Here is a 14,085-nt window from a genome sequence, read left to right as displayed (position 1 = left end):
ATCTGTGCTCTACCTTTTACTATACTGTCTTGTAATGTTAATTTCGGTTTGTTATTTATTGTGTGATTTTCTAAAATAAAATGTTGTGTGTATTAAAACAAAAGTGATTTTAATAACTTCTGGAATTTATCAGTTACTAATTGATTATGCTTATATTTTTCAAAAAAGCTAGAAACCTGCTATAAAATGACGGATTCTCAAGTAGCAAACATTGTAAACGAAATTTTGGTAAGTTTTAACATCATGGTGTTTTTGACTTCTGGATATCAATAATGTAATTATATTTGAAACCATTTATTTAAGCGGGTAGAGGCTGTGGAGGAAGCATTCAGTTGTTTTCTGGTTTACAAACCAGAACAGGAAAGTGAGAGGTTATCCATATATCAGAAAAAGCTATGTTCCATCATGAGCAGTCCCAGTGCGGAGGTGCAAGAATCAGCTATCCGTCAGTATCTTACTTTGACTGCAGTCCTCACAAACAGATATAAAATGAAACAGCTGCTGGGTTTACTTGAGAATTTAGTAAACACTAATATACTTCAAGCAAGGTAATATCTGCAATATGCAAATAAAATTAAAAAAAAGCCCTTTTTAAATTGATACAAATTAAATGTGCAAGAGTATTACCAACAAAATTTATAAAATTTTTCAGAATGCTCTGCGATTGTATATTAACAAGCGAGAAACTGGTTTACAAAAATAGTGATTATTGGATTGAATGCTTCAATCTAGTTAGACGAGTTATTGGTGGTGTTGACTACAAGGGTGTTAGAGAAATTATGAAAGTATGTTACAATTGCAATAGCAAAAACTTCTTTTTTAAGTATAGTCACAAAATATGTTTTTGTCAATAAAAAATATCATAGTATGTTGAAGTGATAGAACTGAATAAAATGTTAATTCTTTTTAAATTAATTATTATGACTTCTATATTGTTATTTTAACATGACACTATTTTTTAACAGGGTTGCAGAGAAAAAGCACAAACTTTACCAGTAAGACTCAACTCCAGCACAATGCCTCAAATGAGAGCATTGTGTAATGTCATTGAGTATATTTTTGATCGTAATGCATCACTCTTGCCTGCATATTTCATAGTCACTGAAATTCAAAAGGACTATCCAGATAATAATCATTGGCCACACTGGGTATGTTTGTTAAAATGATTTACAATAAAAAAAGTTAATCTTAGACAGCACATAATAATGTTTTATTTAAAACGACTGATCAAAATGTTCAAGTTATAACATGATAATACTCTGTCTAATTATATAGATATTATCCTTAGTTAAGTAATTACAACACTGCCTTTTTTACAGCAGCTGGCTAAACTACTTACCACATTTGTTGAAAGTTTCAAGCCTTGCGCTCAAATGGTATCAATTATTGGTCATTCACAAATGTTGCCCGTGGTAGAATTTTCTGGATATGCCGACCATTTGGTAAACCCATGGCGGTTAGATCCAACAACACTTAAATTCTCTCTAAAAGGCAATTTGCCTTATGATGATGAATTACTTAAGCCTCAAATATCATTACTAAGGCATGTTCTTCAGCAGCCCTACTCCAGGGATATGATGTGTTCTATGCTAGGCTTGCAAAAACAGCACAAACAAAGATGTATAGCATTAGAAGACCAGCTTGTGGAATTAATGATTTTACCCATGGAAAGGAGTGAGCAAGAGAATGAGGATGATGAAATGCCATCTACGCATTGGTGCTGGTTGCATTTATCCTCACAAGTGATATATTTAATCCTGATTGGGTTCGCATCATTCCCTAGCATAGTAATGGGTCTACATAATAAACTTGTTGGGTGTGATCTGAAGAAAGGACGGGATCACCTTATGTGGGTTCTTTTACAATTTATATCTGGAAGCATACAACGGAATCCGCTGTCTAACTTTTTACCCATAATTAAATTGCATGAACTGCTTTATCCAGAGAAGGAAGCATTGCCAATGCCTGATTATACAAAAGCTCATTGCACTCATCAGATGGCTGTTGTGTGTATTTGGATGCATTTGTTAAAAAAAGCTGAATCTGAACACAAAACTATGATAATGCCACAAAACTTGAAGGTACAATATGAGTAAGTGTACTGGATAATCTGTTTTCACACATCCATTTGACTGATTTATCTACAGCTCTAGTATAATGCTTTATTTATCTAATATATAAAAAAATATTAATAAGTTATCATTTACTCATTCTAGATTCCTGCAACACCTGATGACATCAAACAACACACCAACTTTAATGGGTGCAGACTATCGCATTGCTCTGCTATGTAATGCATATTCAACTAACCAAGAGTATTATGCCCGACCTATGGGGATCATTATAGAAACACTATTTGGCAATCAAAAGCCCATGCCAAATGGAAACCCTGCGGCTCCTCTGCCAACAGTACCTTTATCGATGTGTATATTGGATAGTCTTACATTGCATTGCAAAATGTCATTAATACATTCCATAGTGACACATGTGGCTAAGCTGGCTCAAAATAAAACCACAATACCTGGCAGTAATATGATGGCACCAGCATTAGTTGAGACATATAGCCGTCTTCTTGTTTACACTGAAATTGAGTCACTTGGAATTAAAGGATTTATTAGTGAGTAGTATGGTTATGTTTTATATTTCTATCTAAACCCTAACATCTGTTTTAAATATGTTTTTTCATTACTTTTTCTTAACAATCGTTTGTCTTCCAGATCAACTTCTGCCGAATGTATTCAAATCCCACGCGTGGGGTATACTTCACAACTTGCTGGACATGTTCTCATACAGGATACATCACATTCAACCTCACTATAGAGTTACCTTACTGTCTAATATCAACTCACTCGCAGCTTACCCTCAGGCTAACCAGACTCAGTTGCAATTATGGTTTGATATTAAATTTATATATCTATTTGCCATTTCCTTTATCATGATAATTATTGGCGTAAACAGTGTCTAATGATTAATGACATGTTTTAAACATTTAAATAAAAATACTATTATTTATAATATTTGTATGTCAAGTTTGGGTGCCTTCCATATCTATATATGTAAAAGAAAATTGTGTTAGTTACACTGTTTATAACTCAAGAACTGCTGTTGGAATATGGTTGAAAATTGGCGGGGAGATAGTTTAGAACTAGGAGATGGACACAGGATATTTGATGTTCGATCGAAAAAGAAAAAATAAATTAATAAATTACAATGTCTGAGTATTTACGGCCTCTAGGCCGGAATAGAGTTCTCCCGGTCGGTTATACATATATTACTAATTCCGAAATTAACGCCGACGAAGTCGCGGGCAAAAACTAGTTTTCTATAAATTAACTATCCATATTACAGAAGCCTGGTTTGTTAAATGCAAACCACTTATAAATTACATGTTAATTGCTTTGCTAAATACATTATTCGTTTCAGTTTCGAGAGTACAGCGCTCCGTCTAATAACGAGTCTGGGCAGTTCGGGCGTTCAGCTGCAGATGTCGCGTGTGGTTTCCGAGCCCAAGTCCTGTGTAGTTGTCAGCAGCGAGAGTGAAGAACTAAACAGAGTGCTGGTCCTCACTCTCGCCAGAGGAATCTATATGACAGGAACAGGTGAGTCCTCCTCGAGCTCAATGGCGAGATTTGGTAGACGCCCGTAGTAGGAGCTTTTTTATACTGTCTTACTATATTGCTATTAAGAATTCAACAGGCGCATTATTCACAGGAAATCTTTTAACGTTAATTGATGTTTAATTTTCATATAACATATGATTTATGTTCTAATTTTCTTATAATCCTAGGTAATGATGGAGCAGCAGTGAAGGAGATACTAACGACCATAATGACGAACACTCCCCATATGTGGTCTCAACACACGCTGCAATGCTTCCCTCCTGTACTAGTCGAATTCTTCTCACAGGTAATTAATTTAAATAGTTCTGCCTATGATGTAATCTTTAACGTTCTTTTAGTTTTATAAGTCTAGATTTCCTAATATTTAAATATCGATAAATAAGCTTTCATAATATTTTGAAGACAAGTAGATACGTCACTATTAAAAACTGTCAAATGAAGAAATCATAAGTCATAAGCAAAATAAAACACGTTTGACATAATTTGTGTAACTTGAATCGAAAACTTAGACACTTAAAGTTATTAGGTGTTTCGCTTAAAGATTTTTTCGACATGTTTGTCGTCCAATTTTCGATGCTGTAAGCTGGAAAATTGGGGCTTATTCCAATGAAGAATATTAAAAATCGCGTTTATAGAGAACAATTACGAATGACTATCAAAATAGCGAAGGGACATGAAAACAATTCAAAGTAGTTTCGTCAAACCTATGTTTGGATATATATGTTTGTTAAGGACTATTCCTTAGAGACATCAGTTGTATTAATATTCAAATTTTAATACTTGTAATATTAGTGTAAATATATTTATCAATCAGTCATCTAAACTAGAACAGAGCGTAATGACGATCGTAGATGAAGAAAGGATTCCTACAGTTTTATTATTCAAATGTTAAACAAATTAATTCAAAGTGTTATTATGAGTATCATATGAAGATGGAATTCTGTATGCCATCAATAAATATTATAGAAATATCCTCATAACTAACAAAGGCAGTTTAAATGAACATACGTCGTTTGGAGGAAGTTAACTAATTCACATCGAATTTCATTACATGCTTTGCGAAATTTACTTACGAGCCAAACATGCACGCCAGACTTCATGGAGTGCTTTGTTGGAGCTCACAATATCACTTGATTGCCGTTGGTCTCACACAAATTCGCACAGTCTTCAAATATCCATCCAGTTAACCAATTGTGGGTAATACAATCTCTTAGTTTATTATGGCACAAAATGTTTACCGTGTCCCAGTATGTACGCCTTCGAGAAAAGGAAGATTAAAAATGTTGAATATTTCTTATAATGTTTCGATATAAAACTGTTTCGAAAATCATTTTCATGCATAAAGAAAGGTATACAAAGAACCATGTTTAGCAAAATAGGAGCATCGTCACGTTGCAACATAAAGCTGACTTTAACGTATTAGTCTTTTCTCATGTCAGCCTTTATAGTGAGAACTTATACGACCTTTATCTGACTTATTCGAAATTTCAAGTGTCCAAAATGGCACCTTTTGCTAAATTAAAGTCCACTAGCAAGTCTGAAAATGATCAAGGTGTGTACTCTTTGCAAAGGATTAGGTTCTAGATTTTGCTATACTTTTTCCTGGAAGTGGTTTCTCATAGTAAAAAATAGATAATTCCATAAAACCAGGACTGATTGTGAGATTCCTCTCACCTCTCTTAGAATACTTTGATCCATTCAGCTTTTGATCCGTCAACATTATAATACGTGGCCATGTGGCGGCCACGAATCAATATAGTCCAAGATTCTAGGGCCCCCAGACCTTACTTATTTTCTGATAGACAAAACATTTACAATAGGTTAGTGATCGTGTCTACAGTAAACGTAAACATATCGGCTAGCTTTTACCGTCGTTCAGTTCTCAGGTATCAGATGCTACATGTAATTAAAAATTGTATTCATAATGAATTGACCTAACTATGAGCTAATGAAAGAAATGAACCGAAGCGAATTTTAGTTTTCAATATAATCACAATGAAAAGTAACACACTTCTGATATCTGTGAATCAACATCTCTAAACTTTTATAAAAATAATCACAACATTGACACTTCACAAAAATTTCATGGTTTGAAAATTTTCTTCCTCTTAAACGCTTTAAATTTGGAAATAAATAATATTAAGGTGAATGTTTCACTTACGTGAACCCGCATTGGCAAAGGGCATCCTTCGAAACACCAGCGATAAAAATAGGGGAGTTATCATGGAGCAACAGGACCCCTTGAGACAGCTTGCCTCTTCGCTTTTCCTTTATCTTGCCTCGTAATTTATATATTAAAGACGTATAATATTCACCGTTCACGACTGCATTACGTTCTTGTAAATCCACAGTCAAAAGACTTAGAAATTCCAAAAGATTGTGCACATCAGTTTTTTAGTCGATTGTGGGGCATCTTTGTTTTTCTAGAGGGCTGTTCACCCTTATAACGCCATTCAATTGACTCGCGCCTGCTTTGTGAATCATAATACAAGATCATAATTTCATCACCAGACGCAAGCCGCTCGATCATAATCTCTGGATTTCTGCCACAAAGATCCAAAAGCTCCAATGGCTGCGCACTTTTCCCAGTCTCTGTATCGTTGAAAAAAGTTTCGGCTCCATCTTGCACTAACTTTTTCATGTGAAAATGTTCATGGATCGCACGATGAACAGTATCTTTAGAAAGCCCGCGACCTAGCAGCAATATCTCTAACCTTCAAACAGCGGTTACTCGGAATCTCGTCTTCGATAACAGCAATCGTGTCGGGACTGAGGACTTCCACAGGTTGACCCTAGTGGCTAATGTCTTCTCACCCGAGGCGAAATTCTTTCACAAAATTTTTCACCGTGCTACAGGACGGGGCAGACTCATCATACTCGCCATCCAATCGTTCTTTTTTTCGCAGGGAATGAACATTATTTAAACAAAAACTTTATGACACTTCAAAACTCAGTTTTTAACATTTAAAAAAAATACGCAAGTCTCGTTATTCAAATAGGCATTTGAATAATAATTAGCAGGCGCTAAACAAAGACTAAGCATTTCGTATCGATGCGTGTTTCTTATATTAAGTATACGATAAACGTACTATTTAATGCAACCAAACATGTAGCGACATGTCGCGTAGAACTATATCGGGCTAGTTCATTATGGGACCGACTACGTAATTTTGCACCTATCGGGCTTTCTGCTAGGAAATGACAATTCTGTGTCACTTCTTTTGTCTTTATTGTTTGACTCAAGTTAAAGTTTATTTTTGACCTGAGTCTTGTAATGGTTTAAAGATTTCTATTTATGATATAGAATCCAGCCCCAAAAGAAAACAAGCAACTTTTAAAAAAATCGGTAGAAGAAGAATACAGGAAGTGGACTTCAATGGCGAACGACAATGATATTATATCACATTTCTCTGTTCCTGGAACACCGCTGTTCCTATGCTTGCTATGGAAAATGATATTTGAAACGAACAGAATTAATCCCATTGCTTTCAAGTAAGTTTCTTTTATACTATATATTAGTAACCGAGTCTCAGAACTCCACATTACATTACACATACTTGTCTATTAAACCATTCAGTGATATCGAAATTATAGACGTCTATCCATAAAGAAGAAAGTTTTTTGTATGGTTATTTAAGGTGGTAACACTGTTCATTACGCACAGGATCCTTGAACGTATTGGTGCTAGAGCTTTGTCGGCTCACCTACGCAAGTTCTGCGACTATTTAGTATTTGAGGTAACAAATCCAGCTGGGGGTCCCCACATCAACAAGTGTGTGGACGCAATCAACGATATCATATGGAAATACAACATCGTCACCATTGACAGACTTGTTCTCTGCCTTGTGAGTATGTTACACATTTTTGTTTGCTCAATAATTTTAACGTAAATTTGATGTTAAAATGCTGTAGTCTTCAAATGGCTCATAATCTGTTTAGATTAACACTTTAAACCACTTTTCGACTATGAAACTACTAGTCCATTCAAGATGTGAATAATATGTTTTGGTTAAAACGTTAAATTGTAATTTGTGCCACACTTTTCAGGTACTGCGCCCAAACCCGGACGGCAACGAGAGTCAAGTGTGCTTATATATCATTCAATTACTACTCCTAAAAGGATCGGAACTTAGAAACAGAGCACAGGATTTCGTAAAAGAAAACTCTCCAGAACATTGGAAGCAAAACAACTGGTATGCATATTAATTAATAAATTAAACTCAACATTCATACGGGAATATCACCATTTAGAACACTTACATTCTGGTATATTTAGTATTGGTCGAAATTTCTGTAAACATTAATTTCGATGTCTTGTGTGCTGGAAGGCCAAAGATAATTAACAATTTTTTAAAAAGCTCCTATTACAAATGTCTCAAAAATGTATTTCAAAAGGCAATCTGAGCTGCAGCTTTTAGGGCATAACTCAACTGTATCCCTTAATATTTTTTTTTAAATAACACATATAATATTACTTTTTAAGCTCATAAATAAATATTAATAATATCTTGAAATTTTTGCAAAGGCATCAGCTTGGTGTAAACCGCTTAGGGTTGATATATTATAAATTTTTAGGTATGAACGCCACTCAGCCTTCCACCGGAAGTATCCAGAGAAGTTCGCACCTGAAGAAACGAGCGGAGCGTACGGCGGCCCTATTCCTGTTTACCTCAGCAACGTGTGTCTCAGGTTCATACCTGTGTTGGACATCGTAGTTCACAGACATCTTGAGATACCGCAAGTCAGTAAGAACCTGGAACAACTGCTGGAACATCTCGGTTATTTGTACAAATTTCACGGTTAGTTCTCTACATTCAACTTTATGGTTTTTAATGAAAATATTCCTTATATTTTATAGTTAGTTTTAAATTTTCAGTGTCCTCGTTTTCGTTTAAACAAAACATTTGTCCTCAGATTTAAGAAATTTGTGTATACAATGTTTAATTATAAAGACTGATAAACATCCGCGACAGCAATACGTTTTGAAGTTTATTATTTCATTAGCAAAATATCATCTAACATTTTACTTCTCCCATTAATTATATGGATATGGATCTATCTGGATAGAAGCATTTTGCTATAAAGTTTTTCATAAAGACGGATTATTATCTTCAACAGCACACAAGCTGCCTTTTACCTCCATATCATCTAATAAATATAACCAATAGGTGGGGGAAGGGGTAGCGTTTAAAATGACCATCAGCCAAAATAATTTATTATATAAACTCCAGACCGGCCAGTAACATTTCTATACAACACGCTTCACTACTACGAGAGTAAGCTACGAGATAAGCCATTACTGAAACGCAAGTTGGTGACGGCTGTATTAGGCTCCCTTAAAGAAGTCCGGGCCCCAGGTTGGGCTACAACAGAAGCCTTCCAGACTTTCCTTGGCAGCGAAACTGAAGCGTGGAGTCCAGACCTTAACTACTATCTAAGTCTGATCAACCGTATGGTTGATAGTATCCTTTAAATTATAGCATTTGATTTATTTTATCTAAATTTATCAATTACATTAATTATGTATCGGTATTTGTTCTTTCTACCTGTATTCTTACAATTTCACCACTTCGTGGCAAAATAGCGAGACGTACGATAATTTATAGCACTGAATGTAATAATAATTCTGAGAAAAATTATATTATTCTTATTAATACAGTAAAGACCTTGACAGTATACAGCTATGATGGGCAGTTCTCATTTCCCGAACACCGATTGGCGCTTCAATGAATATCCGAATCCTTCAGCGCATTGTCTATACGTGACATGTGTTGAACTGATGTCCCTGCCGGTGCCCCCGAATACGGTCGGAAACAACCTTCTCGATGTGGTCACAAAAGGTTTCGTTGTGATCCCTGCAAACAAAATACAACTCTGGATTAATGCAATAGGGATCATAATGGCAGCGCTTCCCGATCCTTACTGGACCGTGGTCCATGACAGGCTATTAGAACTCATAACTGGGACGGAGATGGTAGAATGGACGTACCAGCATACGCCGTTCCAATTATTCAATTTGACCAAGACTAATGAATGTATGTTAGAGAATAAATACAGTCTGACGTTGGCATTAGCGCATGCGGTATGGTACCACGCTGGCCCCGGACAGATTATGCAAGTTCCAACGTGAGTTTATTTTCATATTATTATGTATAATATATTCAGCGAATGAGCTTTGTTTAGAAATATAATTAAATCAAGTACCCTTACCTTGGTGTATGTATTATTGTTTTGCTAAACTGACAAAGCCATAAAGATCAGGTCTTTAAAGTTGAAATCTATGCGTATTAACTACAGTACAACCGAAGATATAGACAGAGACATATTAATTTTACCAGCCTTTGAAGGTTAAAATTACTTTCTGCTCTAAGATTACATTTAATAATGAATTTATAACAAACATTCCAGGTTCGTCAAAGAGAAGATGTCCCCGGAAATTAGGACGGAAGTTCAGCTGATATTCCTGTGTCATCTGATGGGTCCTTACTTACAGCGTTTTAACACTGATCTGTCAAGAGCTGTCATGGATATAACTATAGTGTTATATGAGTTACTGGCTCATATAGACAAGTCACAGACCCACTTGCAGTACATTGATCCTATATGTGATCTGCTGTATCCTTTTTATATATTCATTAATTTTTAAAATACTATGTCTTTCTTAAACATTATAGAAATATAATAACGAATTTGCATAAATTTACTGTTTATGTCATATCTTTTTATTAAGTTAAAATATTTCACCTCCATTTTGGGTGTTATGATATTTATTCATCAGATTTACATCTTCCTATAACAAACAAAGCAACTACGGGAGGAATTAATAAGCAATATTTTTCTTCCCGAACTTTTTGTCTCAATTGCCGTTTATAAATGAAAAGGTCTCGGAAAAATCTTAGATTGCTTAGACTTTCTTGTTCAATAAATAGTTTAAATAGTATTTTATATAAATATTTTTCTGATCTCCTACAGGTCCAATTAAAGTTGTCTTGAATAATAGAATGTTACCAGTATATTCCTTAATTAATAACAGATATCATATAAAATACATGTTCGTTGGCGATACAATGAAGAATGAAGTGGAAAACGTGATACGAAAGCTACGACCGGCTTTACAAATGAGACTACGTTTCATTACTCACTTAAACGTAGAACAAATAAATACCGCCTAGCAGAACGACTACTACAGCTACACTCCGTCCAGCTCTAGCTCGAGCTCGGAGTAATACTGTAGTATGAATAGTAAACGAGACTTATGACATTGACAGTGACAGTGACAGTTGTGAGACAAAAATGTCACATGTGAATTACAACAAGGAGGTCGAGTTCTGTTATACTTCTGATAGTTTGTGTATATGCTATTAATTTGAGTATATCGCTGATGTTTTTTTGCGGTCCTAACAATAGTTTCTGTATGCTGCTGACCGATTATGTATACTTCCGAAGGGTTGTGTGTCGTAATGAAGGTTTGTATATCTTGCTAATGGTTTGTGCATAGAAGTAATGGGTCATGTAATCTGAAGATGGCTCATATATCCTGCTTATGATTTGTGTTACAGTCATTGTAAAGAAATTTGTTTCTTAGCAGATATTATATATTTACATCCGATTTATTATTAGAAAGTGATGTAGATTTTATGATCAAATTATGAGTAATTAATGTTAACAAGTAATTTGAAATAACTATGAAACATGACTCAATATACATGTGGCCTTCTATATTAAGTCCATAAAGATAAACACAACAAGTAATTTTATATACCAGATTGATTTCATCATGTTTTAAGTACTAACAGTACACATCTTTAAGATAACATTTGGCTGGCATCAAATGTGGTATAGTCATTAATAATTTAGGCATAAATTTGACCAATGTTTTAGCACAATTAAAATTCATAAGTATGATAGTGCGCTAGCTTTTGGAGGAAACTAAGTTTAGGACAGTTTTTACAAATGGTTTTTTCATTAATGTAAGCACTAATATTGTCGTGATTTGACTCATTGTAAGGTTTCATTAGTACAAATTGAGTAACATGTAATTAAGTAATCCAATGATATAAATATAACTGATGACCGCAGTATAGTGAGTTAAAGCAATAATAATGTACAAGATATGTAGAAATGCTGTCTATTGACAGTTATTGTATTTTGATAAAGTTACAGACATGTTGAAGTTCATGAAAGTGTCAAAGATGCAGATTTTAAATATATTTTTTGATGGATGTAAGTAGTTGAACATAGGTTTTGTTCTTGATTATTACAAAAACAGAAATAAGTACATATTTGTTTTGTCGTCTTATGTTGTTTTTATTGCAACAATTCTCTCTAGGTCTGTCTGATATGTATAATAAATAAAACTTTTTTTTTTCATTATTTTTACCAATCAAATCAATTTTTGATATTTGTTGAACACTGAAAATATACCTGATGATATGATACTTCCATCGATCTATATTGTGTCTTGAAAATCAGTGTGCCTTAAACTCACAGATACCTGTTATAAATACAAACAATATTACAATTATATCATATTATATACCATAAACCAAATATTGTATGTGTAGCTAGCATTGTTTCCTAGTTAACATTAAATGCTAGAGTGTTTTCTCACCTCAAGCATACAGTAAATAGATATTGAAGATATAGTCTCAATATAGAATCTTTTATGAAATCATATTTGCAAATACAACTTAGGTAATTACACATTGATTCTGAGCATTGCAATGTCACAACATTACCATCACAATATTTATATCTGTCATAGGAACAGTATAAGAACAAAATGTAAGTCATATTTCATTATCAAAGTTAGTAAATTAACTAGTCTTATTTTACGAAAAGTGATATATCTTTTTGATTCTTAGCTTTTTATTAGCTATTATTATCTTGCCTAACTTAGGTATTCAGAGCTTCATTAAGAATTGTCTATTTTTAATGAAGCTAATCGCAATGTAAAGTTGAATATATAAACTGTAATTAATTATTAATGTTCAAATTTATGTTCTTACACAAATGAAATCGCACATTTATCTCAACAATTGAATTGAGTAATGTTTGAACGGTATTTATTTATGTACATAAATAAGAATGTAGCACATTGTTTTGATGTATCGGCCACAAAATCTTAACAGACAATAGTTCTTTCCTAGTTTGACGCTACGCTTATTATATTGATAATTCAGTATCAAAGTTTGAATGAAGACAGTTACTATTTTTATTAGTATTTCCATTAATAATGACTAGATATAAGCTGAGCAAAGCTAGAACAATGTGCTATGCTTTTTTTTTGGACCTCACATTACTTCTGTATAACAAAGATTTGACATTTTTATAGATTATGTATATTTTATTATACTTTTTTACAATTAATTTATGACATAAATTATTAAAATGCCTTTGATACAATTGTAAGCAATAGTTAAAGTAGTTTTATAAGTATAATTGACCTCAGATTTATCTTTACATTAACATATGCAAATTTTTACTTACATATATTTTATGATGTAGGTAAGATAAGAGTTATATGCCTCGTTTTAGAATAGTAAATAAAATATTAGAGGAGTAGTTTAAACACTACATATTGTAGCAAATTATGTTCTCATTAGTTATAATTTAAGGTCAGATTTTGATTAGATGTGATCAATAAGTTTTATAAAATAGAGTAATTTGAGGTTACAATAGCAGTAAATAAAATAAGTTTGTCATTCTTATAATAGTTTAGATAATTAGAAATAAAAAATTAAAGTGTCATTAAGTGAAAAATAAAATCAATTGCAACTCTTCTTTACATAAAGAATATTATAAAAAGAAGAAATAATGCTTATTTGTTCTCATTCTTCTAAGATCATTGCAATTATGTCATTTACACAGTTTATAAAAGTGGTATGCCACTTAGCATGTTTTACCATTTTCTAATATCACATTTTATACTACCATTAATAGCTTAGATAATGTTGTTATTGTTAATATAAAATTTATATTGTGAACCATGAACTGCCATTTTAGATGATTTTACAATCACAATAGAAATAATTCATTTTAAAATGTCAATGTATTCATAATTAAAAATTCGCTTAAAAATTTACACGTAGTTGTCATTTTATAAATTCCATACATCTCACTTTTCAGTTTCATTTCGTTTTTCATACATAGTTTTTTATTTCATCTAATGTATTGCTTTTAAAATATATATATAGATAACGAAACGAATGGGCTGTATATTAATACTTTAATATTGTATTTAAAAATTATAACAAACTCATTAGATAATAGCAGTAATGTTTCGATTTCTAGTAATAAAATGAGATTCACTTTTCACTTACTCTTTTTCTTATCCCATTTACCATTTAAAACATGTTTACGTAATTATACCTTTTGAGATTTAACAATTGGTAAAATATAAGCAAATAGTAGTATCAAGTATAAATAACAAAGGTTTTTCTTCAACTTCTTTCAATAGTTTCCA

At 33.0% G+C, this 14,085-nt stretch overlaps 1 protein-coding gene across 2 annotated transcripts; it reads left to right on the top strand.

Annotated features, from left to right (window-relative positions):
* Positions 1 to 25: 25 nt before the first annotated feature.
* Positions 26 to 13,702, top strand: LOC116777360 (mediator of RNA polymerase II transcription subunit 23). 2 transcript variants are annotated; one of them, XM_032670868.2, is made up of 17 exons: positions 26 to 228; positions 304 to 548; positions 653 to 785; positions 966 to 1,148; positions 1,323 to 2,092; positions 2,217 to 2,617; positions 2,718 to 2,892; positions 3,424 to 3,599; positions 3,788 to 3,906; positions 6,925 to 7,112; positions 7,285 to 7,465; positions 7,668 to 7,813; positions 8,196 to 8,419; positions 8,852 to 9,082; positions 9,302 to 9,746; positions 10,029 to 10,235; positions 10,654 to 13,702. In XM_032670868.2, the coding sequence occupies exons 1-17, from the start codon at positions 187 to 189 to the stop codon at positions 10,790 to 10,792; spliced, it is 4,005 nt and encodes a 1,334-aa protein (XP_032526759.1). In that variant the 5' UTR covers positions 26 to 186; the 3' UTR covers positions 10,793 to 13,702. The 2 variants fall into 2 exon arrangements, with proteins under 2 accessions (XP_032526759.1, XP_032526758.1); XM_032670867.2 differs by having other exon boundaries at positions 1,320 to 2,092.
* Positions 13,703 to 14,085: the final 383 nt, after the last annotated feature.

The sequence above is a fragment of the Danaus plexippus genome, chromosome Z, assembly GCF_018135715.1.
Source record: "Danaus plexippus chromosome Z, MEX_DaPlex, whole genome shotgun sequence".
Classification (NCBI taxonomy): domain Eukaryota; kingdom Metazoa; phylum Arthropoda; class Insecta; order Lepidoptera; family Nymphalidae; genus Danaus; species Danaus plexippus.
Note: the sequence above shows the minus strand (reverse complement) of the source record. Positions and strands in the feature narration are given on the sequence as shown.

Excerpts from the sequence above, each read along its gene's own strand:
- LOC116777360 (XM_032670867.2), top strand. The coding sequence starts at position 187 with ATGACGGATTCTCAAGTAGCAAACATTGTAAACGAAATTTTG. Across the intron at positions 2,093-2,216 it reads AACTTGAAGGTACAATATGA|ATTCCTGCAACACCTGATGA; the intron begins GTAAGTGTACTG and ends TACTCATTCTAG. Across the intron at positions 3,907-6,924 it reads TAGTCGAATTCTTCTCACAG|AATCCAGCCCCAAAAGAAAA; the intron begins GTAATTAATTTA and ends TTTATGATATAG.